Here is a 25,987-nt window from a genome sequence, read left to right on the forward strand (position 1 = left end):
TGGGGGCACTACAAGGGGGGGACTACTACTACTGGGGGCACTACAAGGGGGGGACGACTACTACTGGGGGCACTACAAGGGGGGGACTACTACTACTGGGGGCACTACAAGGGGGGGACTACTACTACTGGGGGCACTACAAGGGGGGAACCACTACTGGAGGCACTGCAAGGGGGGGACTACTACTACTGGGGGCTCTACAAGGGGGGGACTACTACTACTGGGGGCACTACAAAGGGGGAACCACTACTGGGGGCACTACAAGAGGGAGGGCCTACTACTGGGGGCACTACAAGAGGGAGACCACTACTGGGGGCACTACAAGGGGGAGATCACTACTGGGGGCACTACAAGGGGGGGCGACTACAGGGGGGGGCACTACAAGGGGGGACCACTAGCGGCACTGCAAGGTGGAGACCACTACTGGGGATTATTACTTCATGGGGGGGACTACAACTGGGGGGCACTACAAGGGGGGACTACTACTGGGGGCACTACAAGGTGGGGACTACTACTACTAGGGGCACTACAAGGGGAGGGGACTACTACTAGGGGCACTACATAGGGGGGAGGGGACTACCACTGGGGGCACTGCATCGAGGGACCACTGATGGGGGCTCTATAAAAAGGGCAATACTTGGGGGTACTGCATAGGGGGAAGACTACAACTGGGGCCACTATTTAAGGGGCACTGCATAAGGGTTACTACTATTGGGGGCACTGCATAGGGGGTACCACTACTGGGGGCACTATATAAGGGGCTTACTACTGGGGGCACAAGGGGCACTGCACAGGGGGGACCACTACTGGGGGCACTGTATAAGGGGCACTGCATAGGGGGGATCACTACTGGGGCACTACTGGAGGCCTGCATAAGGGGGTCCTCTCCTGGGGCACAGGGGGGCACTGCATATGGGCACCACGACGGGGCTGTCCCTAATCTTTATTTTTAATTTACATTAATCCCATATGGTCCCGCCTCCTCCCTGGAACACTTGAGGGCGGGGGGGGCGCCGTAGCACGCATGTTCTTCGGGCATCCTGGCTACACGCTACTCCTCTGCCGGGGTCGCCTGCATGCATTTGCCCCCCAGGCTAAAAGTTGCCAGCCAGCCCCTGGTTAGGGCCCTAACCAGAACTTTAGACGGGTTTAGCCGATTTACACAACTAATCCCGGGGTGAAGAGGACGATAATTAGTGAGCACCCAGAACAATTGAATTGGGCACTCTTTTAATTATCCCGCCTAAAAAAACAATTGAATCGACCCCCGGGAGACTGCACTTATTGATTTGATATGCAACAATTGTATGTCTATGTACTACTGTATCTGTAAATGGAACTTATTCGTACACAGATATGTGTCGCATATCAAACTAATCCATACTTGCCTACTTTTGAAAAAGCATTTCAGGGAGATTATGAAATCAACACGTATGCGCTCGGCAGTAAAGTGGACGTGTAGTGCTATATCTGAGAGATGTCATAAAATTGGTTTACATCTAAATGTAAAGTAGCCCCAAAGTAATCAGTAATATTCACTTGTTGATGAAAACACACTGATACAAGGAAATTATACTAATGATCTCATTTGAATGTACACTGCTCAAAAAAATACAGGGAACACTTAAACAACACAATGTAACTCCAAGTCATTCACACTTCTGTGAAATCAAACTGTCCACTTAGGAAGCAACATTGATTGCCTATAATTTCCACCTGTTGTCTATTCCATTTGCACAACAGCATGTGAAATTGATTGTCAATTAGCAAGACACCCCCAATAAAGGAGTGGTTCTGCAGGTGGTGACCACAAACCACTTCTCAGTTCCTATGCTTTTTGGCTGATGTTTTGGTCACTTTTGAATGCTGGCGGTGCTTTCACTCTAGTGGTAGCGTGAGACGGAGTCTACAACCCACACAAGTGGCTCAGGTATTGCAACTCATCCAAGATGGCACATCAATGGGAGCTGTGGCAAGAAGGTTTGCGGTGTCTGTCAGCGTACTGTCCAGAGCATGGAGGCGCTACCAAGAGACAGGTCAGTACATCAGGAGACGTGGAGGAGGCCGTAGGAGGGCAACAACCCAGCAGCAGGACCGCTACCTCCGCCTTTGTGCAAGGAGGAACAGGAGGAGCACTGCCAGAGCCCTGCAAAATGACCTCCAGCAGGCCACAAATGTGCATGTGTCTGCTCAAACAGTCAGAAACAGACTCCATGAGGGTGGTATGAGGGCCCGACGTCCACAGGTGGGGGTTGTGCTTACAGCCCAACACCGTGCAGGACGTTTGGCATTTGCCAGAGAACACCAAGATTGGCAAATTCGCCACTGGCGCTCTGTGCTCTTCACAGATGAAAGCAGGTTCACACTGAGCACATGTGACAGACGTGACAGAGTCTGGAGACCTCAAGGAGAATGTTCTGCTGCCTGCAACATCCTCCAGCATGACCGGTTTGGCAGTGGGTCAGTAATGGTGTGGGGTGGCATTTCTTTGGGGGGCCGCACAGCCCTCCATGTGCTCGCTAGAGGTAGCCTGACTGCCATTAGGTACAGAGATGAGATCCTCAGACCCCTTGTGAGACCATATGCTGGTGCGGTTGGCCCTGGGTTCCTCCTAATGCAAGACAATACTAGACCTCATGTGGCTCGAGTGTGTGAGCAGTTCCTGCAAGATGAAGGCATTGATGCTATGAACTGGCCCGCCCGTTCCCCAGACCTGAATCCAATTGAGCACATCTGGGACGTCATGTCTCACTCCATCCACCAACACCATGTTGCACCATAGACTGTCCAGGAGTTGGCAGATGCTTTAGTCCAGGTCTGGGAGGAGATCCCTCAGGAGTCCATCCGCCACCTCATCAGGAGCATGCCCAGGCGTTGTAGGGAGGTCATACAGGCACGTGGAGGCCACACAACTACTGAGCCTCAGTTTGACTTGTTTTAAGGACATTACATCAAAGTTGGAGCAGCCTGTAGTGTGTTTTTCCACTTTAATTTTGAGTGTGGCTCCAAAACCAGACCTCCATGGGTTAATAAATTTGATTTCCAATGATAATTTTTGTGTGATTTTGTTGTCAGCACATTCAACTATGTAAAGAACAAAGTATTTAATAAGAATATTTCATTCATTCAGATCTAGGATGTGTTATTTTAGTCTTCCCTTTATTTTTTTGAGCAGTGTATATATGTTGTTTTTTTTTTTTTTTTAAATATATAACTGCTTCATAATGGGGGTAAGATGCAATCGGAGAGATTGCTAGACTCTTCAGGGAGTCAGGGAGATTGCTACTATTTCAGGGAGTATCCCCAAATAAAAAACAGGGAGAGGTGGAAAGTATGAACTAATCAGCAGAGTATCCTGGTGCGTCCTAGCCACATCACATATTCTGCACAAAACACACCCAGCACTAGCAGAGTCTCACCGGACCTGGTGCGCCGAGAGGGGCTGTTGGCGAGACTGCAGCAAAGATGAGTGAGGACACATTTGTATACATCTGTTTCGTCTATTTTCTTCATCACAAAGTGAGTGCCGGATCTTCATTTTTCTCTGTATTTCACGGATTTAGTCTGCACTCCAAACCGTGGGCAGGGCGTTCAGGTGCGGGCAGGGCTTCACTGCGCATGTTTTGGAAAAGGGTCCGTGGCCGACCGGGGAGGGGGCTAGGCTTCCCCCAAGCTCTCCCCTCACTTTTAGTAGATGTCGTACGTATGCACTGCAGCATCTATTCACATGGCGACGTTCGGTAACCGCAACTTTTCCCACCCGTGGGAGGGGACGTCACAGGGCAGGCTGCTTTAGCGGGGCGCCGCTATAAGGGTAGGGCGCATTTTGCCACTTTAAATTCAGACAGGGCGAGGGCGCACCGCTGAAACATCCTAGCAGGAGCACTACGTATTGGGTCAGTGTATTGCAGCATATTTTTTATGGACCTTGGCACCAAATTCGTGCAAGAATAACATTCAGTTATAACTCACCAACCTCTATATGTGGTAGTACTTTGAATAATATTGCTCATTGATGTGTGGCAGTATCTGTGTGTGGCAGACCAAAGAAGAGTTAATAGAGTGAAAAAATATGTGCCTTTTACTAGTTCTGAAGGAAATGGTCTAAGGTGCTGTACTGTTGCAGGTTGCGATTCTTATGGCTGCCTTTAATTAGAGATCTGTCCAGAAGGTGCCAACTACATCAACGGTGAGGTGAGGTTCCACATTAGTTCAGTCAAATCAGGGGCTTTTTCCATAGACTGTACCACTTTGTATCAGAGGTCCAGCAACAATTGATGGACTCAGAAATGATTAATAGCCTTATATAGTTTTATTTCAGTGTTTAGAATGGCAGGGGGTGGTACCCAAGCTGCCTCTCTCATTGCACGTAGGATCCATTCACCCGTTGCTCTTCTATGAACTTCCAACCCTACCACAAAATTGCAGCGCATGGTTGGGACAGAGGGACTGTACCCAAAAAGCAAGACTTGCATGCCATTATTGGGATGTTGGATATAACCTATTACCACTTCACAACAATACTCTTTGAGGAATAATTAAGCGTATATGCCTGGATTGTCATGGCAGACTCCCAATGTCCAGTTTAGTATTTTGTTTGCTACCTGAAATTTAGTAGAATAAACTGGGTTTCAAGAACGTAAAATTCTGATGGTAAGTGATGTTTGTACATAGTATATTCACGCTTTGGCCGCTTAGCCTGCACCCCAGATTAACTCTAATTCAATTTCATATAGCCTACAGCTTTCCATGTTTAGTTGTAATTTTTAGAGCGAGTATCATTTAAAGTGAAGACTGTTCCTCAGAGGTATTCGCCTTAGTACACATTCAGCTGTGGAATTTGGCGATAAGCTTTCCACACTGAATTTCATTGATCATAGTTCTTCCTCTAAAATTCAAAACCAGCCACAGGCCAGAATTTATTGGCTTTTACTACTTGTATATAATAATCGATTAGTAAAAATTACACTCATCCTTTGCGTTCTTTTCCACTGGCAGTTGTCATGGTGATAAATATGTGCTAAGGGTTGACAACATAGTGAATGCCAATATCCAGACCATATGAAAGAGGCAGTGAAAACTGTAGCTCCTAAAAATAAAAATACTTAACTCAGAGTTTGCTACTTTGCACGTTTGCTTTTTTTATTCCTTCTTTTTCAAGTTAAATCTTGCATGCCGAAGAAAGATTACAATAAATCACTAATTGATGTAAATGTAACATGAAATAAACTTGTGTTAAGTCTTTAATGGCTTTTCTTTAATCTATTGATGTTCATGTCCCTTACTGCAGAAAGTGCTAAACTCAGTCCAGAAGGTGAGACAAGCGAGCCAGTGTTGCAGTTACACTACAGTACAGAAGGAACCACCACAAGTACAATAAGACTGGACTTCACAGATGAATGGTAAAATGCTACCATCTTCTGCATTTCTGCTGTATGTATAGGACTTTATTTTTAAAGGATCTTTATTATTTTAATTATTTATTGTCATGTTTTCCACAAAATCCCACAGTGCCGTACATTTTACTTAATCCACTTCCTTTCCAATAATACTTTAGTGGAGATTAACCTGTCGAAAGCCCGGTCATTTGCTGTATTCAGCTGGTCCCAGCACTCGTATTGCCCAAGACTTTTGTGATGATATTTGGAGCCGCTCTGCTGTCTTTGGGCCTGATTCAGAGATGTATGCAATGCCAATATTTGCGCAGTTGAGAGATTATCAGTAAACATGCTCATGCTTCAGGGTACATTGCAGTAGTCGCTTGTAGCAACTTTTTACTCTGTGTGATTGACAGGCAGAGACCATTTGGGGGATGTATTGGGGAGTGGCGTCAAAAACTGCAGACATGTTGCGACCATTTTCAGGGCGTGTCACAGCCTGCATCTGCAGTATGCAATAAAAATGGCTTCGGCGTCTCAGTTCCTGGCTTACCATAGGATTACTCAAAAGACCAATGATCTGCGACCTATGCTGAGTCTTTGTACACAGTTACTTGGATTTGCAAAGCAACATTTACATATTTTCGCAAAGCAGCTGCGTACGGGATCGCAATGGTGATAGCAATAGCATACATCTCTGAATCAGGCCCTTAGTGCTGTACATATCTGTCATAGTGGCTGCTAACGAGAGGTGCTACTTCAGATTTCTCCTACCACATAGAGAACTGATGATGGTGATGGGCAGAGGTTGTAATCGTTTGCACTCTGCTAAATAAAGGGAATGATGGTGGTGCCGGGCAGTCCCACAACAGTACTATTGTTAGGGAGTGAGGGAATTTAGTAAAATTTGATAACCACTTTAAACTGCTTAGGACTTATGTCAATAACTGATATATCCCCCCAGAAAACTCTGTAGGACATGCAGTTTAAAAAAGCTATATGGAGAATATCCTATATGTTTTGAAAATCTTTCTCTGTGACCATTTTAAGGTACAATTCAGAAAAGTCGTTTAAATAAACCTGCAGCAGCCCTATTATGAGGTAGTGAGGCTTTGCGTTAGAGGGCAGACATTAAGACAGAAATATTGTTCTGAAATGTCGGAACCTTTAACTATTTGTCTATATATCAGCCATAACTTTAAAATCACTGACAGGTGAAGTGAATCACATCGATATTCTCAATTGCACAGGTTGGAATATATTATTAGGCATTAAGTGAACACTCAGGGCCTGATTCAGAGGCGCTCGCTATTTGCGAGCGCTCACTCTGAATCAGGGCGGATTTAAAAAAAAAAATCCGCCTCCAGGCCGCTTGTATAGCTGTGGGTGACCAAGCCCGAGTCCGAGTGAACTTCCTGCTCTAGTAGAGTAGAGAGGAAGTTCACTACTGACCTCACAAATGATGTCAGTAGGGCCGCCCACAAACGGCAGGTGGTCCTTAGGGAACGCCTCCGTTTGTCCAGCCACCCCCCTCCCTGACTACAAAACGGGGCGAGCTGTCGATCAACATCGACAGCCGCCCCGTTTTGTAGCAAGCCCTTGAGCTGGCCGACCATTCACCCGCTTGCGAGCGGGTCTGAATCAGGCCCTCAGTCTTGGAGTTAATGGGGCATATTCAATTAGCCGCGGGGTTTACCCCACGGCTATTTGTTGCACCGGAACTATTTAATTAGCGGGGATTCCTCGCGCGCGAGTCCCTGCAGTCGGACTTTACCTCACAGCTCATGGAGGTGCGAGGTAAAATCTGTGTAAAAACCACCATATTGAATAGCTTTTCGCAACGCTGTGGGGATTTTGGCCGGCAATTAGCGGGTAAACCCTGCTGCTAATTGAATACCTGCCAATGTGTTGTAAGTAGAAAAATGGGCATGCATAAGGATCTGAGCGACTTTGACAAGAGACAAATTGTGATGGCTAGGCGACTGGCTCAGAACATCTCTAAAACGGCAAGTCCTTGTAGGGAGTTTCCGGTATGCAGTTGTTAGTAGTATCTACCAAAAGTGGTCCGAGTCATGGGCACAAAATACTTATGGATGCGTAATGGGGAGCAAAAGCTAACCTGTCTGATCCGATCCCACAGAAGAGCTACTGTAGCACAAATTGATGAAAAAGGTAATGCAGGCTATGATAGAAAGGTGCGAGAACACACAGTGCATCACAACTTGCTGTGTATGGGGCTGCGTAGCCATAAAAAAAATCAGAGTGCCCATGCTGACCCCTGTCCACTGTTGATAGCGTGTACAATTGACACGTGAGCTTCAGAACTGGACCATGGATCAATGGAAGGTGGTGACTTGGTCTGCTGAATTACGTTTTTTTTTTTTTTTACGTCATCTGGACAGCCGGGAGCATAGGGAAGAGATGGCCCCAGGATGAACGATGGGAAGAAGGCAAGCCAGCGGAGGCAGTGTGATGCTCTGGGCAATTATCTGTTGCAAAACTTTGTGTTCTGGCATTCATCTGGATATTACTTTGACATGTACCACCTACCTAAACATTGTCGCAGACAAAGTACAGTCCTCCCTGATGGTAGTGGCCTCCTTCAGCAGGATAATGTGCTCTACCACACTGTAAAATTGTTAAAGAATGGTTTGAGGAGCATTAAAGGTGTTGACTTGGCCTCCAAATTCCCTAGATGATATCAATCCGATGGAGCATATGTGGTTGTGCTGGAAAAACAAGGCCGAGACATTCAAGCCCCACCACGCAATTTACAGGATTTAAAGGATCTGCTACTATAGTCTTGGTGCCAGATACCACAGGACACCTTCAGAGGTCTTGTGGAGTCCATGCCTCGATGGGTAAGCTGTTTTGAGGCCACAAGGGGTCCTACAAATTATTAGACACATGGTTTTAATGTTATGGCTGATTTTAAAGTGTGCAAAAATTACCTTATATTTTTCATAGACACATGATACCTTTAAAACAGGTTCAAAACATATAAAAATACATCATCCTATCAGGCCAATATTTCAGGGAGATTCCAGCCCCTTTCCTCAGTCACAGCAAAGACAAACTGTAAAACATGAGTGCTTACCTGAAGTGTTCCATGATGAGCATTCCTTATGTGAGCCCACCCAGAAATTGAAGCATGTGACTCAGAAGTTACTTCGTTTGAGCTGGCATAAGCATTGCAAAGCGGGCCCAGGCTTACCAGAGATGTAAACGAGGGTTGTGTACTTAGCGCTCACCTGGATCGGTAGATGTTAGTCATCAATGCCAGTCTGATGCTGACATGTGTCACTTGGACTATAGTAATCAGATGTCTCATATATGTTGTGTGGATAATATATATCCAATGTATATTGCATGAACCTAATTACACTGTATAGAAAAAATTATGGTAAGTACTGGTATTAGAGTAGTTTACTTAAAATCTGGGTACAGGTGGAATATCCCACAATCAAATAATAATAGAGAACAAAACAAAAGCAAAAAGGAGAGAAATATGTAAAAAATGGGGAGAGCAAAATGAAGAAACCAATGGTAGTGATCGTTGCCCATGGTATGATGAGCTACTTTCCCGGTATTTATCAGATGTGAGTCTTGTTATAGGATAAGAATAGTTCCTGAATTGTGACAATATTGCGGCGTCCCGCTAATTTGTCTACGGTTTACAGTCAGTGGACGTTCGTGCACGTGCTGGTGTTGGTGTACCTCTTCTGTGTGGTGTTGCGGGCAGGGTATAGAGGTGGTGGGTGTCCGGTACTCTGGATCTCGCCGCACTGACTGCAGGTCTGGGCTCCGATGGCATGCCTGTACGGGGTCATCCTCGGAGTGGTGACTCTGGGAGCAGTGGACCTTGATCTTAGGGATGGCAACTCGGTTAGGACTCTATTAATAGCGCCCAATTTACATACCACATTCAGTAAGCTAGGAAAGCTACTACACAAAGAGACACGCATATGGTGGGATAAATACATACTAACCGTCAAGAAAACACAAACTGACCATACAGATGATAATGATTTTATGACACAATGGAATGACATTCTACAGAAATGTTCAGTACAATTAATCAAACTTATAAATCAGAAACATGAAGAACTACTCAAACTAGCTAGTGAAGTACAAAACACTAATGAACAATTGGACCCTTTTAGAAAGACCACAGACTATACAGATCTAGAATCAAGTTCACATACGAGATTGATTGTTAAAGAAAACAAACTCCTACAGACCAAATTCCAAAAAATTAATAGGGTCAAATCACGCACCTCAGGTACCAAACAGTACCATAAACCAGATACTAGACAAAAAACATACAAAGACTCATACATAAGAACCACAAGACTCCAGTCAAGCATAAGAAACATTCACCTCAAAAATACAAACATACTGGTTTGACATATCAACAATATATGACCCTGATACATAGAAAAGAATTCCATAGGTCCCGCAATACATCATCTATCTGTATCTGATTCAGAGGACAACTTATCTGACATATCCAATCACACATCTTTCTCGATATATGATCTAGATGACGAATCAGCCTTTGATGTACTAACGAAGCTCTCCTTTGACAACAATTGGATAAACACACAGAGAGGTAGCATTCCCGGAAAACCGATACTACAGAAGGAGAAACACAAGGATATACAAAATCATACCCTTATTGCACATAGTGATTCTATACAACAAGGGTCAGATCCCACTTCATCTCCAGTGCCGGCCAACCACGTGGCCCCCAGCATTGCACCTGTAAACGACCAAACATGGGGGGACAGTTTTTTAGATCTGGAGCAGGCCTAAAGGCTCGCGGCCCATCGACCCCCAAACCGACCCAAAATCAAAAGAAAAATCAGAGTCAGACAAGGATGTAGGGGGAGACAGCAACTCTGAAGGCCTCCATATATCAGAGATTGATTGCAGCAATCATGCAATTTGCAATCGATTGTGTATAAAAATCTTTCCCTTTTTCAATCGATTGCAGCAATTTGCAATCAATCTCTGATGTATGGGGGCCTAAAGACATAAAAAAAAAAAAACACAGATGCATCATCCAAAAATACAACCACATCTGATGACTCATGCATCTTCAATTTACAGTAAGCAGCACGATACTAACAACTCACCATGAACAGATACTGTCTAAAGGATTGAAATTTGTACCAACACACCAACCTAATAAATTTGATATATATTGCGATTTACAGACATTTCTGAGAAAACTCACACTTAATTGGATTTTTTATGAAATATTTTTTATCAAAAATCAACAGGAGGATAGCCATGACAAATACAAACACACCACTTTTAAACCAAAATCTCATTTCTTCCCCAGCCACCTAAAAAATCACTACATTAATACGCTTGAAGCCCTAGTCATCAAGGATTTAGATCTTTTACAACCTGATGCTAATAAGCATAGCTACGTCCAAAATCAGAAATACAAGATCACGAACAAAGAGAAACAAGCATTGAAAGATTTGGAACATAACAATGGGATTATTGTTAAGCCAGCAGACAAGGGTGGGGGAATAGTGGTCTTAGATAAAACACAGTATATCACTGAAGCAATAAGATTCTCAGCGCCACTGAGACATACAAGGTACTCAAGGGAGACCCAACAATACAATACAAGAACGAATTGGATAGGATACTGAAACAAGGATTCAATGAGGACATTCTAACTAGAGTTCACTTTTCTACAGAATCTACATCTGGTCATACACGTTTTTTATCATCTCCCCAAAATACACAAGGACCCCAGAAACCCACCTGGACGCCCGATAGTCTCAGGCATCAAATCACACACGGCCAATTTGGCATAGTATACAGATTCCTTTCTACAGGACATTGTCAAATCACTGCCATCTTACATCTGAGACACCACTGACATCATTAACACTCTGGATACCGTAAAATGGCAGCCAGATTTCTGGTTGGTTACCAGTGATGTCAGTTCACTATACACTGTGATTAAACATACACAAGGTTTAGACAGTACCAAGCATTATCTGGAAAAAGATGGGACGCTAGAACAGACTCAGATCGAATTCATCATCCGGGCCATAGACTTTATATTGCACCATAATTACCTGTGGTTTGATGATGCATTCTACCTTCAGACCACCGGCACCGCCATGGGTTCACGGGTCGCCCCAAGTTATGCTAACCTCTTTATGGGTAAGTGGGAGGAAGAACTTATATGGAGGGGTCATGATTTTGGGGCGAACATGATCCTGTGGCGGAGATACATAGATGACATCATTTTCATATGGAAGGGCTCCAAACCATCACTAGAAGATTTCATAAATCACATTAACAGTAATGACTGCAATTTAAGATTTACGACTCATATCAGTAAGGATTCAGTGGTCTTTCTGGATCTTGAGATATACATAGAAAGGAACACCAAAACCTACAAGAAGGATGTAGATGTCAACAGTTACATTCTGTCTACTAGCGGCCACTACAAGAGCTGGCTTGACAATATACCAAAATGGCAATTTAGGAGGACAAGGAGGAATTGCTCTAAATATGAAGATTACAACACACAAGGACTGGAGATGTGTGCACAATTCACAGACAAAAAATATGATTCTTCTTTGGTAGAGCATGCTTTCACAGAGGCAGGAGATTTTGATCGTAAAACACTTCTACATTCAGATAAAACTGAGAGTAACAAATTCCGTCAGCATGAAGTACGTTTCATCACCCAATTTAATAAATTAGGGGGTCAGGTCAGGAACATACTCATGAACCATTGGGATCTCCTGTTACAAGACGAGGACCTAAACAAAGTCCTTGGCAAAACACTGAGAATCATATACAGGAAAGCCTCGGATATCAAATGTAAATTAGTGAAGAATCACATTCTACCACGAACATCAATCCAGAAAACATTACCATTCACAGGACAAAAGGGGGGGTTTTCATTATTGTGGCAAATGTGTTGGCTGCAAAGTGACACAATCACGTAGCTGCAAAAAAGTGACACACCTTCACTCATCTACGATTGATAAAAGCTTTGCCATCAAACAAAACATTTCATGTGAATCTCGAGGTGTCATTTATCTTTTAAGATGTGAGTGCGGCCTCGAATACGTAGGTCGGACTATTAGACCACTCTAAAACGTATATATGAACATGTCAGGAACATAAAAATAGGATACGATAACCATAGTGTGTCTAAACATTTTAAATACAAACATAAGTCAGACCCCACTAATCTGTTCTTCATGGCTATTAAACAACCACACACCAATTGGAGGGGGAAGATCACATAAAGGTCATAGACAAACAAGAAATGAAATGGGTCTATACCCTCCATACCATGGCCCCAACAGGCATGAACATTGAATTCAACAATATAATTCTTATCAAATAGCCCTTCAGCCAACCTTGGTGTTAGACATTCCGTTTGGTTTTCAGTCCCTTTCGCCGAATCAGATTCTTATCCAAACCCCTCATATATACGTCTGGTCCTCCCATTTTTGCCCCCCTCTTTTTCCCTCTCCTCCCTCCGTTATACCCACAATATCCATCTGCGACCTACAGATGATTCCCTTCTCTATTACCGACCAACAGTGTTCATACCCATTTGCAGGAGATATATATAGAACACGAGCTACCCACATACGTACCAAGTGAATTACACAAACAATAAAAGTTAGTTGTAGCTACAGCCATGTGTTTCAATTAGACATACTACCATATTAAGAAAAAGTCCGCCACACGTTGTTTGAAATTCATTAATTTATCCCATATATGGAATTATCTGTAGTTCCAGATATACAATTATGCACATCAGATTTACAACATGCAGATTTCCAATAGGAATGGTGACCAGCTATATTTGCATATCTTTCATCCATGCACAAATAATTCTTTCACCCCCGAACCCCCTATGACAAATCTCCCATTACTGTGATCTGTCCATCACACGGACTCCTTGGACACACCTACCCTGCAGATGATTGGCTGATCCTAGCACATAAGCCAGGTCTGCAGGAACACACACCCACCTTGAAGAAGGCAATCATTGGCTGAAACGCGTCGAGGCTAGTACACACGCGAATCAACGGCTAGCACCATCAGAACCCCAAGAAGTTATTGGACTACGTTCCCAATCAGCAGCACTCCAATTACCACGTGTCACGTCACATCCGGCAACACGGCAGAGACAGAGCAGCGACGCCAGAAGAATGAAGACGTTGGAGACCTGGTGTGGAGCGCAACGGGGTACATGGTAAGTGCAAGTGGATCCCACTCTCTGTAAAGAATGGTCAACTCGGCAACAGACTCCCTAGAGTCCTAACAGAGTTGCCATCCCTATGATCAAGGTCCACTGCTCCCAGAGTCACCACTCCAAGGGCGACCCCGTACCCCAGACCTGCAGTCAGTGCGGCGAAATCCAGAGTATCGGACATCCACCACCTCCATTCCCTGCCCGCAACACCACCCAGACGAGGTACACCAACACCAGCACGTGCACAAACTTCCATTGACTGTACACTGTAGACAAATTAGTGGGACGCCGCAATATTGTCACAATTCAGACACTATTCTTACCTCATAACAAGCCTCTCATATGATAAATACCGGGAATGTAGCTCATCATACCATGGGCAACGATCACTACCATTGGTTTCTTAATTTTGCTCTCCCCATTTTTTACATATTTCTCTTGTTTTTACTTTGTTTTGTTCTCTTTATTATTATTTGATTGTGGGATATTCCACCTGTACCCAGATTTTAAGTAAATTACTCTAATACCAGTACTTACCATCTCACCATAATTTTTTCTATACAGTGTTATTAGGTTCATGCAATATACATTGGATATATATTATCCACACAACATATATGAGACATCTGATTACTATAGGCCAAGTGAAACACATCAGCATCAGACTGGCATTGATGACTAACATCTACCGATCAGTTGAGCGCTAAGAATACAACCCTCGTTTGCACTTAAATGTTTTTGGAGACAGGACATCTCCAGTACTAAGCTGCTCCCCCAACTGGTGTACCCCCTGTTGAGCGCTGATCACGAATTTCTATTATCTATATTACCAGAGATGTAAACAGAGCCCTATACCAAAGAGAGTAGGGGGACTAAGAAAACAAGCACATGAAATAAAAAGGTCAAGCTAAGTGCATGTGACGGGACGGAGTATGAGCAAGGGCATATAGAGATGGGAGGGGAATGCAGCAAGGGATGTGGTAAATAGTTTAACCAGGGCCAAACAAATAATGTAGGATGTGTGCCTAGAGATAATCAAGCATCATCTACAAGAGGTGTACTACTAGCAAAGTAGATCCCAAATAAAAGAAAACAATAAATTATGATCCATAATGGTTACAAAAATAAAGGTAAATAAATATAATGATAACACTGTACAACAAATTGATACTTTTAATTTGTTTCCTTTCTAAAATTAGTCATACATTACAGTCATACATTACTAATTTGAGGTCAAGAAAAACTAAAATGATTTCAGAATGTTTTTACTAACACTATTTTTTGAGCTACACTACTTGCACTATACTGTATGTACATTCTTAATACAGTCATAGTGAAAAGCTATTTTAAAATAATCGGATATTTTCTTGATAGAAAATAAATAAGTTGTTTTAAATCAATCACAAATAAGAACACAAAACGAAACAAACATACAGCATACGAAACAAACATACAGCATACGAAAGTACTATCTAATATAGTGGCCTATTCATGGGGGTGCTTTCTCTTTGCTTGTCGCTTGTACTCTTCTGGGGCATCTCTTGTCACTGTCCAACAGTACCTACCCTGATATCTTTGTTCCATTGCTGAAATATCTTGGTGGAATCGCTCACTATGCTTGTCACTCAGTGCACCACAGTTATCTTGTGTGGGTAATCCTGTGAATCGCATATATTTGAATAGGGGAGGGGACAAATAACTGATTCATTTAATTGGGTCATTAGGCCCCGCCCCCTCTGCGCGGAATGCAGGTTGCTGGTAAGATTCTCTCCATTCTGCCCACTTCACTAGGATACCCCTACATCATCATAAATGGGCTAAATCTTGGAACTTAGGGGGTCATTCAGACCCGTTCGCGAGCAAAGGACGCTCGCAAACGGGTCGATGTTGCCCCACTGCGCATGTGCACGACGGAGGGAGCTCCGTCGTGCGCATGCGCGAGACCCGGACTGCGACAGCCAAGCTGTCGGTCCGGGTCTCGCACCAAAGGGGGCGTGCTGTCGATGGTGAGTGACAGCACGCCCCCTTTGGTGGGCGTGCCGGGGGCGTGGCGGCCAGACGGAGGTGTTCCCATGGGAACGCCTACGTCTGAAGCCGGCCCCACTGACATCGCTAGTGATGTCAGTGGGAGTGATTTTGGCTCTGATAGAGCCAAAATCACTCCAGGGCTTGCGGCAGCGAGACCCTACCGCAGGGTCTCCATCGCAAGCGCGATGGTCTTGACCATCGCGACCATCATCATGGACGCTCGCATAAGCTGTGGGTGGTAACCCACAGCTATGCGAGCGTCCATGAGGACGCTCCTAAAACAGGTAGGAGGGCCCTGATTCAGAGCGAGCGCTCTGGTCAGAGCATCCAGCTCTGAATCAGGCCCTTAGAGCTGACAGAGTTTTAAATGTCATATTCATTCTTTGCATGCTGAAATCAGTTAGAAGTAACTTTTCACATCGGATACATTTTCATTGTTGTGCAGTGTAATGTAAATAAAGATAAAATATAAAACAATAAACTGAAATTTAGAATAAAAGAAAAAGAAATAAAAAATTATAAATAAAAATAATAAACATGAAAAACATAAAAAAGATAATCATTCAACCAGAAGTAAATTTATATATTGAAAACCACACAACAATTATAAAAATTGATAGAAAAATTAATGACAGCAATATGAGACTACAGTGTATGCCAAAGTGCGCCACAAAATCTCATTCAGAGGCGGTTGTACGGAAAAAGGGGCCGGATATGCAAATGATGCATGTTGCGTCCCTAAGATCGGATCGGCAGCTGGCCGACCAAGTGGAGGAATCGGCCAGCAGACAAAAAATACGCCCCCTTCTCGTACGCATTACACGTCATCTCCGGGCATATAAGGATTAATCGAGACCATCGGGCACCATCGGAACTGGTCGTAGAGCATAAGGTTGACCATACCCTCTCTTAAGCTCTACGATCATGTCAGTGTAAAAACCTCCCATGTCACGTGTGCCATGACACTACTTTGTTAATTATGCACTCCCATAAAACACCGTTCGCATAATTAGGCACGCCTGCGTTCGGATCTCCACACCCCCGTTTTCAAGCACCTTCCCCTGTTACCACCCACAAACTCCTCAATCTTTCACTCAAACTACCGACCTGGCTGTGTTCAAGGAGAGAGAAATTTCTGATCGTAGCGGCTAGTTTGCGCACGCGCATTGCGAACTTTACGCATGCACAGTTTAGCGAACATCGGTGGCGTACGACCGTGCGGCCGCTTCGACCGACTCTGAATGAGGTCCTCATTCCTTTCGGATATACGTATTGTGTTGAGTTGCGAAATCCATTTGGTTTCCAAATTGAGTAACTTTTTGGCTCATTCTCTTTTTCTTATGGATAGTGGTACAAGGTCGATAATCTTGCATCGCAAACTTGCGATAGAAAGGCTATGTTCTTTGAAATGTCTAGAGACTGTTCTGAGGCATTACCTTCTAGAGCTGATCCTATTGTCAAGCGATGTAACACCATACTGTCCTTTTAAAAGTTCTGATTGTTTGGCTCACATAATCTAAACTACAAGGGCAGATAATTACATAAACCACAAATTTTATAGAACAGGTCAAGACATGTGTAATGTAATATACTTTGCCACAGTGATAATGTTTGAAAGTGGAACCAATTTCAAGGTATCCATATGCAGTACAATTTAAGCACCTATAACTGCCTGGTGGTCTAGACAACAAATTACTCGTGGTCGTTTTATTAGTATCGGTAACATTAGTGCGGACCAATCTATCTTTCGAGTTCCTTTCTCTGGTAAAACATGCCATAGTGTTTTTTTGTTGCTAACACCACGGAGCTCCTTGTCACTACTAATAATGGGCCATAATGCCTTACTTGCTTTTTGGATGACAGACTCGCCAGGGAAAACTCCATAGTCTCCTGTAACCCATCCTCATGAGAATGTCTATCTGTTAATTGTATTAGTTGTTCTCTAGGGACTCTTAAGAATTTGCTCCTTCTGGTTCTCAAGTTGACGTAAAGTATTTACTTTGGATTTAAATTTTGTAACCACCTTATCTAGTTGAATTGGTATGCTAATGATGCATGCCAGTTGCATCATTTGCGACTTGGGCAAAGCTTGCATAAGAGCGGGTGGATGATGGCTGCTAGATATTAACAACGTGTCATGGTCGGTATCCTTGGAATTTACTGTAGTGTTGATCTTATCCACAATTTTGACTCCGACATCCAAATATTGTATCTCACTATGACTGCAACAATACCTGAATTTAATAGGTCTACAAAGTCCACTGTGCTATCCTTACAAAAGATAAGGAGAATATCAATATATCTTCACTAAAGAAGGATCCTGTTGTTTCTGTGTGGTACATCAAGAAAAACAGACTTATGTTTAAACATAAAAATCTTTCCATAAGATAGGGCCACATTAGACCCCTTAGCACCACCAGTCTTTTGTAAGAAAAATTGCCTATTATGAAGGAAGTAATTTCTGATAAGTACCGATTTCAACAGTTGTAAATATAACATGGGATCCATGCCAGAAAGGGGTGACTATCCTTCTTCATGGTCAACAATCCTTGGTTATGCAGTATTGATGTGTAAAGATTTTTTTACATCTACCATACATAGTAGAGTGCCTCTAGGGATAACCTCCATTTCTTGTAATTAATTCAATAGCATTGTGGTGTCTTTTAAGTATGCAGGCTGTACTACTATCAGTGGTTGGACTAGATTGTCTAGGACTTTAGAAATGATTTGGTAGAGTGAGATCCTGGTAGACATTATGGTTTTGAGTGTCTTTACCATTTTATATACAGTTCCTAACATGATGTGGTTGATTTAAAAATTCAATTACTTTTTTAGGAATGGTCTCATTGGTAGCTGCCATGTCCAATAGTGTGTCCATTTCTCTCTTAAACTCATTTGTTGGATCTCTATTCAGGGCGATGTATACATTGCTATCTGATAATTGCTTGTCAATCTCTTGACAGTACTGGTTCAAATCTTGTATCACCACTGCTCCCCATTTATCCACTGGGCGTATTACTATATAGTTATACTAGCTGGAGTATCCGGCGTTGCCCAGGATTTTATGAATGTTTGTTTACACATCATCCTCCAACAAACCTGTCCTTAGACAGGCCTAACGAAAAGTGTGACAAACTTTCCCATCACAGTCCTAAGGTCTTCGAAGGAAGTAGGACCTGTAACGGTGTAAGGCAAACTTTGGCGATAGAACCATTCAAAATGTGTCGGATGTAAAGTGTAAACATGGCCAAGAGCTTCTGTTGCTCTGATACCAGGATGACCATCTACAGCGACTCCCTGTTTTCTGCGCATGAAAACTTTTCGAGAAGCATTCCATGTGTAATATTTTGGCAGCTCACAGTACAGCAGGGTCTTTGCAAAGTCATAATTTTGACACAGTTCGAAGAAAACAGTCCATGTTGTTGTGTAATTTGGTATAGTCAGACAGCTGAGAATGCTGGGAAAGCCTGCTAAAGCTGTCTTTGATAATAAACATTAATATCATGACAAAATATGACAACACAAAACACTCGCTCCGAGGCCCTACCCATAGGTCGCGAAGGCCCCACAATGAGCGTAGAGCAAAAATTTTGGTTTTTAATTAATTAAAAATTAACTAATTAATTTCAATTTAAAAAAAAATTTGTTGCCTCGGGCGTGTTTTAATACGCTCATATGTAAAATTTCACGATCTTGGCTTGTAAACTGTGGATTTGTATAGAAAGACAGAAGGCCATAAATAGGTATAGATAAGAAAGTTCTTAAATATCACCACTGGAGGCAGCAGACAGCAGTACTGAGTACAAGGCCCCACAATGAGCTTCCAGCAAAAATTGTGATTTTTAATTAATTAAAAATTAACAGTAATTAATTTCGATTTCAAATTTTTTTTAGTTGCCTCGGCAGTGTTTTAATACACTTGTATGTAAAATTTCACAATCTTGCCTTGTGAACTGTGGATTTGTATAGAACGACAGAAGGACAAATTTTCGCTTTTATATAGTAAATGTGGACAAACTGCTCAAAGCTTTTTGTTCTTGTGAATGTTTTAATATTGGAGTTGTTAGAGGATTGAACTTAAAATTGGAACATTGCAATTATAACTTCTTAAAAGAGCCCCCTCAATTAGTGCATTGTCATCTTTTTTATTTTGAAAAAAACTTTTGCTTGTTTTCTTACTCTACTGTATCTACATATGTATTGATGCTACTTTCAAGTACCATGTGTCTTATGTAAAATATAGTCATTTTTGCACATTTTAATAATTTGATCAGTGCCACTGTGTATGTTATATAGAACTAAAGGAATATATATATATATATATATATATATATATATAGTTAGTGTAATTTCAAGAGCGCCAATATATCGAGTATATCATATGAAAGTATTAGAGTGAAACAATAAAAACAATATTATAGGCACCCCCCAGTAATAACGGGGTGTCAGCTCAATCCAACAATTAAATAAGAAGTGGTCAGCATCTTATAAATAAGTGATGAGTGTAAACCGTGTGTCAGATCGGAGCGCCTTAAGGTGCCACATATAAAGTGCTAAGTGACAATTATTGCATAAATACATAAGGGTTACATCATGCCTGGTTACAATTCATATGTATCAAGGTCAGACCAAATATTAAATCAAATACATTAGAAGCAAGTGCGTTTTAAAAAATATATAAATTTAATATACGAAATACAGCTGTTTATAATAAATAATAAACAAAAAACACAACATATGACATAAATATCAATGAGACATGTAGATAATATATATGTAAGAATGGATGAAGTACAAAAAGTGCATAAATATTTTCTAAAAGCGACGGTTTAAGTCTCATCTTGTTTTTAGATAGAGAGGTTCATATTGTCAGCGAGGTACAGGATTTCCAACGCGTTTCATCATAGATTGACTTCTTCAAGTGGATAGTGAGTCTGTGGGATATTGATGTACTTATACCCTAATAATTAGGTGTGTTTCCTGCACATGGGTTCTAGCGCGATGTCACTTCCGGTGACATCACTTCCTATATTGTCGGAAAACTAAGTTTTTGTTACTACAAATATAATGATATATGAATATATAATATATTCCATTGTTACAACTATGTAGTTAGGTTGTAGTGAATCTGCATAATAAAGTGATATTTAGAAACGTTCACTATCATTTACGGTGCCCCACTTCCGGTGAGGTCTTTTGGACTGCTATGCAGCACTTCCTGTGATGTTAGCCATCTCTTTAGGGTGTGTTGTCCGGTCATGTCGCTTCCTCGTGCCCCACTTCCGGTGGGGTGTTTCTAATCTTCTCCGCCTTCTTCACATCCTGGATGCTGAAAGGCCTCCCTTGAGTGCGCCGTCTGGTCATGTCCCTTACTCTTGCCCCACTTCCGGTACAATCCTCCACATCATTTCTTTCTGGTCACCGGATGTTGCTCTCCCGTCATCTCGTGCCTGGTCTGTCCTGTTCGCGCATGCGTGGTAGAACGGTGGCCATTTTGGGAACCTTAAGCCCTTCTTTGGAACGCACGATTGGTTGTTAGTTCGTTCCTTGGAGCGCAAGCTTCCGCCTCCGCCATGTTTATAGTTGGTTAACAGTGTATAATTATTCAGTGACCACCTTGGCCATCTGCCAAGAAAAACATATCATTAGAAGCAATAAATTAAAGTGGTACCTATCAACGGGAATGGGTACATTGATGAGACAAATAAAAAGTAAAATATAAGTATAATGACTATTTTGTTAGAAATGCATGGGTACATGATTGGACGGCGCCCTTATGTGTTACAAAAAATGTCACAAGGGAGCAAAGCCCATCCTAACTTATGGGTGTTCCAGCTAGGAGAAATATACATCAATGCTGAAGGCATTCGAAATAGAAATGCCTGTACTGGAGAGTTACCACACTAGAATGACTTAGGCTGGAGCAGGATGTAATTCATTTTCAGGTAATGGTAGAATGCAGATAGTAGTGACCCATCTTCATAGGGGTATGGGTGTAACATCATTGTTAGAGCGAATTATAGTATTTTGTCCTGCCCAAGGGAAAGATCTACAGCACCTGATCTTCCCTGTTGGTCCCCCAAACAGGTACTGGTCAGGTTCACACTTTATAGCTTCCAAGATCAGACGAGGTTGGGCATATTCAGTGTGATATGGCTGTAGATACTTGGACCTTGGGACACGACGGACCTATACTCAAACATTCCACTCTATCACAACCTAAATTATTTCAAATAAAGGGTGCTATCTCGTAGCTCTCATTAAACCCTTGAGGGGAGAGTGTCTGCAGTTCAAAGATCCAGAACATTTCTCTTTTGGATAGTTTGTTGGAGAGGTCTCCTCCTCTCTCTCCCAGAGTTACATGTTCTATGGCCTTAAATGTAATTTCTTCAGGTTTAGATGCATGATGTTGAATGAAGTGTTTGTAGACCACATGTCCTTCCACTTTGTTTTTAATATTACGGGTATGTTCTTGGATTCTTAGCTTTAGAGTTCTTTTGGTCTTCCCCACATATTTAGTACTGCACGTGCATTCCAGTATATATATGACAGAGGTGGCGTTACAGTACTGTATGTCTTTCAGACTTCTAGCTTTCGTGAAGACAACTTGTGGTCTAGGTGGTAGGAAGTCTTTTAGAATGGGATCCATTTTCAATATGTGCCAGTGTTGGTTCAGTGATTTTTTTAATGATGTGTTCCTGTGCACTGTATGTAGTAATGAATGGGATAAAGGCTTTCTTTTTGTTCTCCTTTTCTTTATACTGCAGTAGTTCACTCTTTTCCACCCTTTAAATTTTGTTGGAGGCTTCCTCTATAATCCTATCAGGATATTCTTTATTTCTGAAACGTTCCTTATATATTTGGATATGTTCTTTGTATGTTTCCTCTTTGCTACAGTTCCGTTTAATCCTGTGGAATTGGGAGTAGGGTACATTGTTTTTCCATTTTTTCAGGTGACTGCTCTTATAATGGAGATAACTGTTGGAGTCTACTTCTTTAATGTAATTCTTGGTTAGTATTTCTTCCCTTTCACTAAGCACAAGGTCCAGAAATTCAATTGATGATTTTTTCAGGTGACTAGTGAATTCAAGATTCATATCGTTGATAGATATGTACATTAAAATTCTTGAAATTCCACTAACTATATACATTCCTGGTTTAATTATTTTAGAGCTGACAGTTACTGTGAGATACCACGTATCACATATATATATAAAACACAATGTTTAAAATTAATGATCGCACAACCAAAAGTACTGATTATTGTCAAAAAAATTTCAATGAAAATAATGTCCCACAAACAAACATCTACCCTGAAACAAATATGGATACAATATTTTGGGAGATTGAAGAACTTATCAAGAAAGAATTAAAAACGTGGTGGGACATTAAGGGACTCGAGCATTACATCTCAGTAAAAAGGGTCCCTAGGGCCCTAAGAGTATTGAAGAATCCTACATTTGGATTAGAAAACATAGAATTCATGGAAGAGTGGGACAATATATTACATACATGTTCCATGAACTTGATGAAACCCATCATACAAGAAAAAAGAAAAACTATGAATTTCATTATCTATTGATGGCACAACTATCTCCTCTAGCCCCAAAGTGCGCTGCCTTGGAGTTATCCTAGACTCCTCCCTCTCATTTAAACCACACATTCAGCACCTCTCGCAGTCCTGCTGTCTCCACCTAAAAAATATCTCCAGGATTAGACCCTTCCTCACCCAGGATGCCACTAAAACCATCATCCACTCACTGGTCATCTCCAGATTGGACTACTGCAACCTTCTCCTAGCTGGCCTCCCAGTCTCTAACCTCTCTCCACTACAATCAGTTCTCAATGCTGCTGCTCGGCTCATCTTCCTCTCCAGACGTTCTACATCTGCTTCCCCTCTCCTTCAAGCTCTACACTGGCTCCCCTTCCCCTTCAGATGCCAATTCAAGGTTCTTACACTCTCCTACAAAGCCCTCACCAAATCCTCTCCCACATACATTTCTGACCACCTCTCCCTTCACACTCCCGCCCGTCCACTTCGCTCATCTAATGCATGCCGCCTCTCTTGCCAACTGATTACTTCCTCCCACTCCCGCATCCAAGATTTTGCCCGTGCAGCTCCCTACCTTTGGAATGCTCTCCCTCTCCCTATCAGACTCTCCACCTCTCTACAAATCTTCAAACGGGCTCTCAAGACCCACTACTTCATCAAGGCCTTCCAGCTCTAATCCTAACCCACTTTATGCTCTTTCCTCACTATCATCCCTTTCTGTGTCACGCCTGTCTGTTTGCCCTCCCCTTTAGAATGTAAGCTCTCATGAGCAGGGACCTCTTCCCTCATGTGCTTCTCTTTTACATTTTCTTCGACTCTTTTCTCCCCAATAGGGCACCTAACACATGACTGCCAACTTCCTGCTGCTTATTATGAGTGTCTAACTGCTATTGCAGCAATGTATATAAATTGTGTCCTTGTCCTGCACTGTTAATGTACTGTAAGTGACTTGTTTCTTGTTCACTTGTTAGTTCTATGTACTATGTAAGGCGCTGCGGAACACTTGTGGCGCCATATAAATAAAGGATAATAATAATTCTATAGAGGTCGATATCAAACTAAAAGAGACCAAAATGGATGAACTAAAAGAAAAGGAGGACTTTAAAATCGATGAAAGTCCTAATTATGAAACTAGAAAAATTGAGGAGGAAGTCATGAGCGGCAAGGAGAAGTTGTTTCTGAGGGATAAATTGGACTCAAACAAGGTTATAAACTGGAGCTGACCAAAAAAACCCCCACAACATATTCGACATTACAAGAGGGAGGCTAACAACTGGAGGAAAATACCCTACAAAAAAAACTTAAAGTAGAGACGGGGTGAAGACAATGAATCCCCATATACCAGAAACGCATGTTCATACAATAGATTCTCTACACTTCAGAGACTGGACTCAAACAGTGACAATGACAATTTTTTAGCCCCAGGCACGAACCCCAGAACACAATATCCAAAAAGAACCTTCTTCAAAGAAACTACCAAACTAGCATCACCTATGAAAAGGCTAGCAGACGAAGAGGAACAAGGGGCCGTGGGAGGAGGGAGCTACAAAAGATGAAACCTCCAATAATTCAACACAGTGATACAGGTATCTTCAATCTTTCCAAACATATACTGAGCAAATCAGAGATTTCATTATTAAACAAAGGCCTGAACTTCGCACCTACACATAAGATGAACAGATTTGAAACTTTCAAAGACCTTAACAAATTCATAAGGAATATGACACTCAAAAAACTTTTCCTCAAAAAGGACAATGCCATCATCACGAGTTATGAAAGAGATATCTCAAAATCAGGATTAAAAGGAAAATCCAAATACTACCCACTTGAATCCAAGGGTAATCACATCAACATATTTTATTATTTAGTGAAAATAGACTAAAGAATGGAGAAAAGGAAGCCATCAAAAAATGACAAGACAACAAGGAAATAATTATAAAATCTGCTGACAAAGGGGGAGGGCTGGTGATTATGGATCGCTTCTGCTACCTAAAAGAAGCTAATAGACTTCTAGTAGATGAAGAATCATATACATCCCTTCAGAGCGATCCCACTGATATGTATATTGTAGAACTAAGGTCATTATTAGTGTATGGACTACATAGAAACATAATTAATAAAGAGGAATTCCAATACCTTATGCAAATCAACCCTATCACCCCCATATTCTACTTCCTTCCGAAGATCCACAAGTACCGCCAGGAAGGCCAATTATAGCAAGAATTGACTCGCTCACATCATACTTATCAGAATATGTGGACGTCTTTCTAAGAAAATATGTGCAAAATTTACATTCATATCTGAAAGAATGAGTGTTCTACAAACTCTGAAAGACCTCAAGTGGAATGAAAATTACATGTGGGCTACGATAGACGTTCAAGCACTATATACATGTTTTGAACACTCCAAGGGAATTCAAGCCTGTAGACAATTTCTGGACTTAGATGAGTCATTAATTCCAATACACAAAGATATTATCTGTGATCTTATGCTGTTCATTTTAAACCATAACTAGATCATTTTTATCAACAAATATCCGGCACAGGGATGGGGACAATTTTTGCACTAATCTTCGCTAACCTTTTCATGGGAAGTTGGGAAAATAAGTACATCTGCAATGATAACCCTTTCAAAGACAAGATCAAAAGATATATAGACGACATTTTAATAATTTGGGATGGGTCTGAAGAATCTTTTAATCAATTTTTTAATGTACATATCTATCAACGATATGAATCTTAAATTCACTAGTCACCTGAAAAAATCATCAAT

The 25,987-nt window shown here is 42.0% G+C and overlaps 1 protein-coding gene across 3 annotated transcripts in view; it reads left to right on the forward strand.

The window, feature by feature from the left end:
- Nucleotides 1-25,987, forward strand: part of DCAF6 (DDB1 and CUL4 associated factor 6) — a 289,468-nt gene that overhangs the window by 147,784 nt on the left and 115,697 nt on the right. For all 3 annotated transcript variants that reach the window (XM_088482419.1, XM_088482420.1, XM_088482421.1), the window contains one exon: nucleotides 5,291-5,402. In XM_088482419.1, the coding sequence (XP_088338545.1) occupies nucleotides 5,291-5,402 (112 nt within the window). The remainder of the gene's footprint in view (nucleotides 1-5,290; nucleotides 5,403-25,987) is intronic.

This window comes from Taudactylus pleione, unplaced genomic scaffold, assembly GCF_031769625.1.
Source record: "Taudactylus pleione unplaced genomic scaffold, aTauple2 ptg000288l, whole genome shotgun sequence".
In the NCBI taxonomy this organism is placed as follows: Eukaryota; Metazoa; Chordata; class Amphibia; order Anura; family Myobatrachidae; genus Taudactylus; species Taudactylus pleione.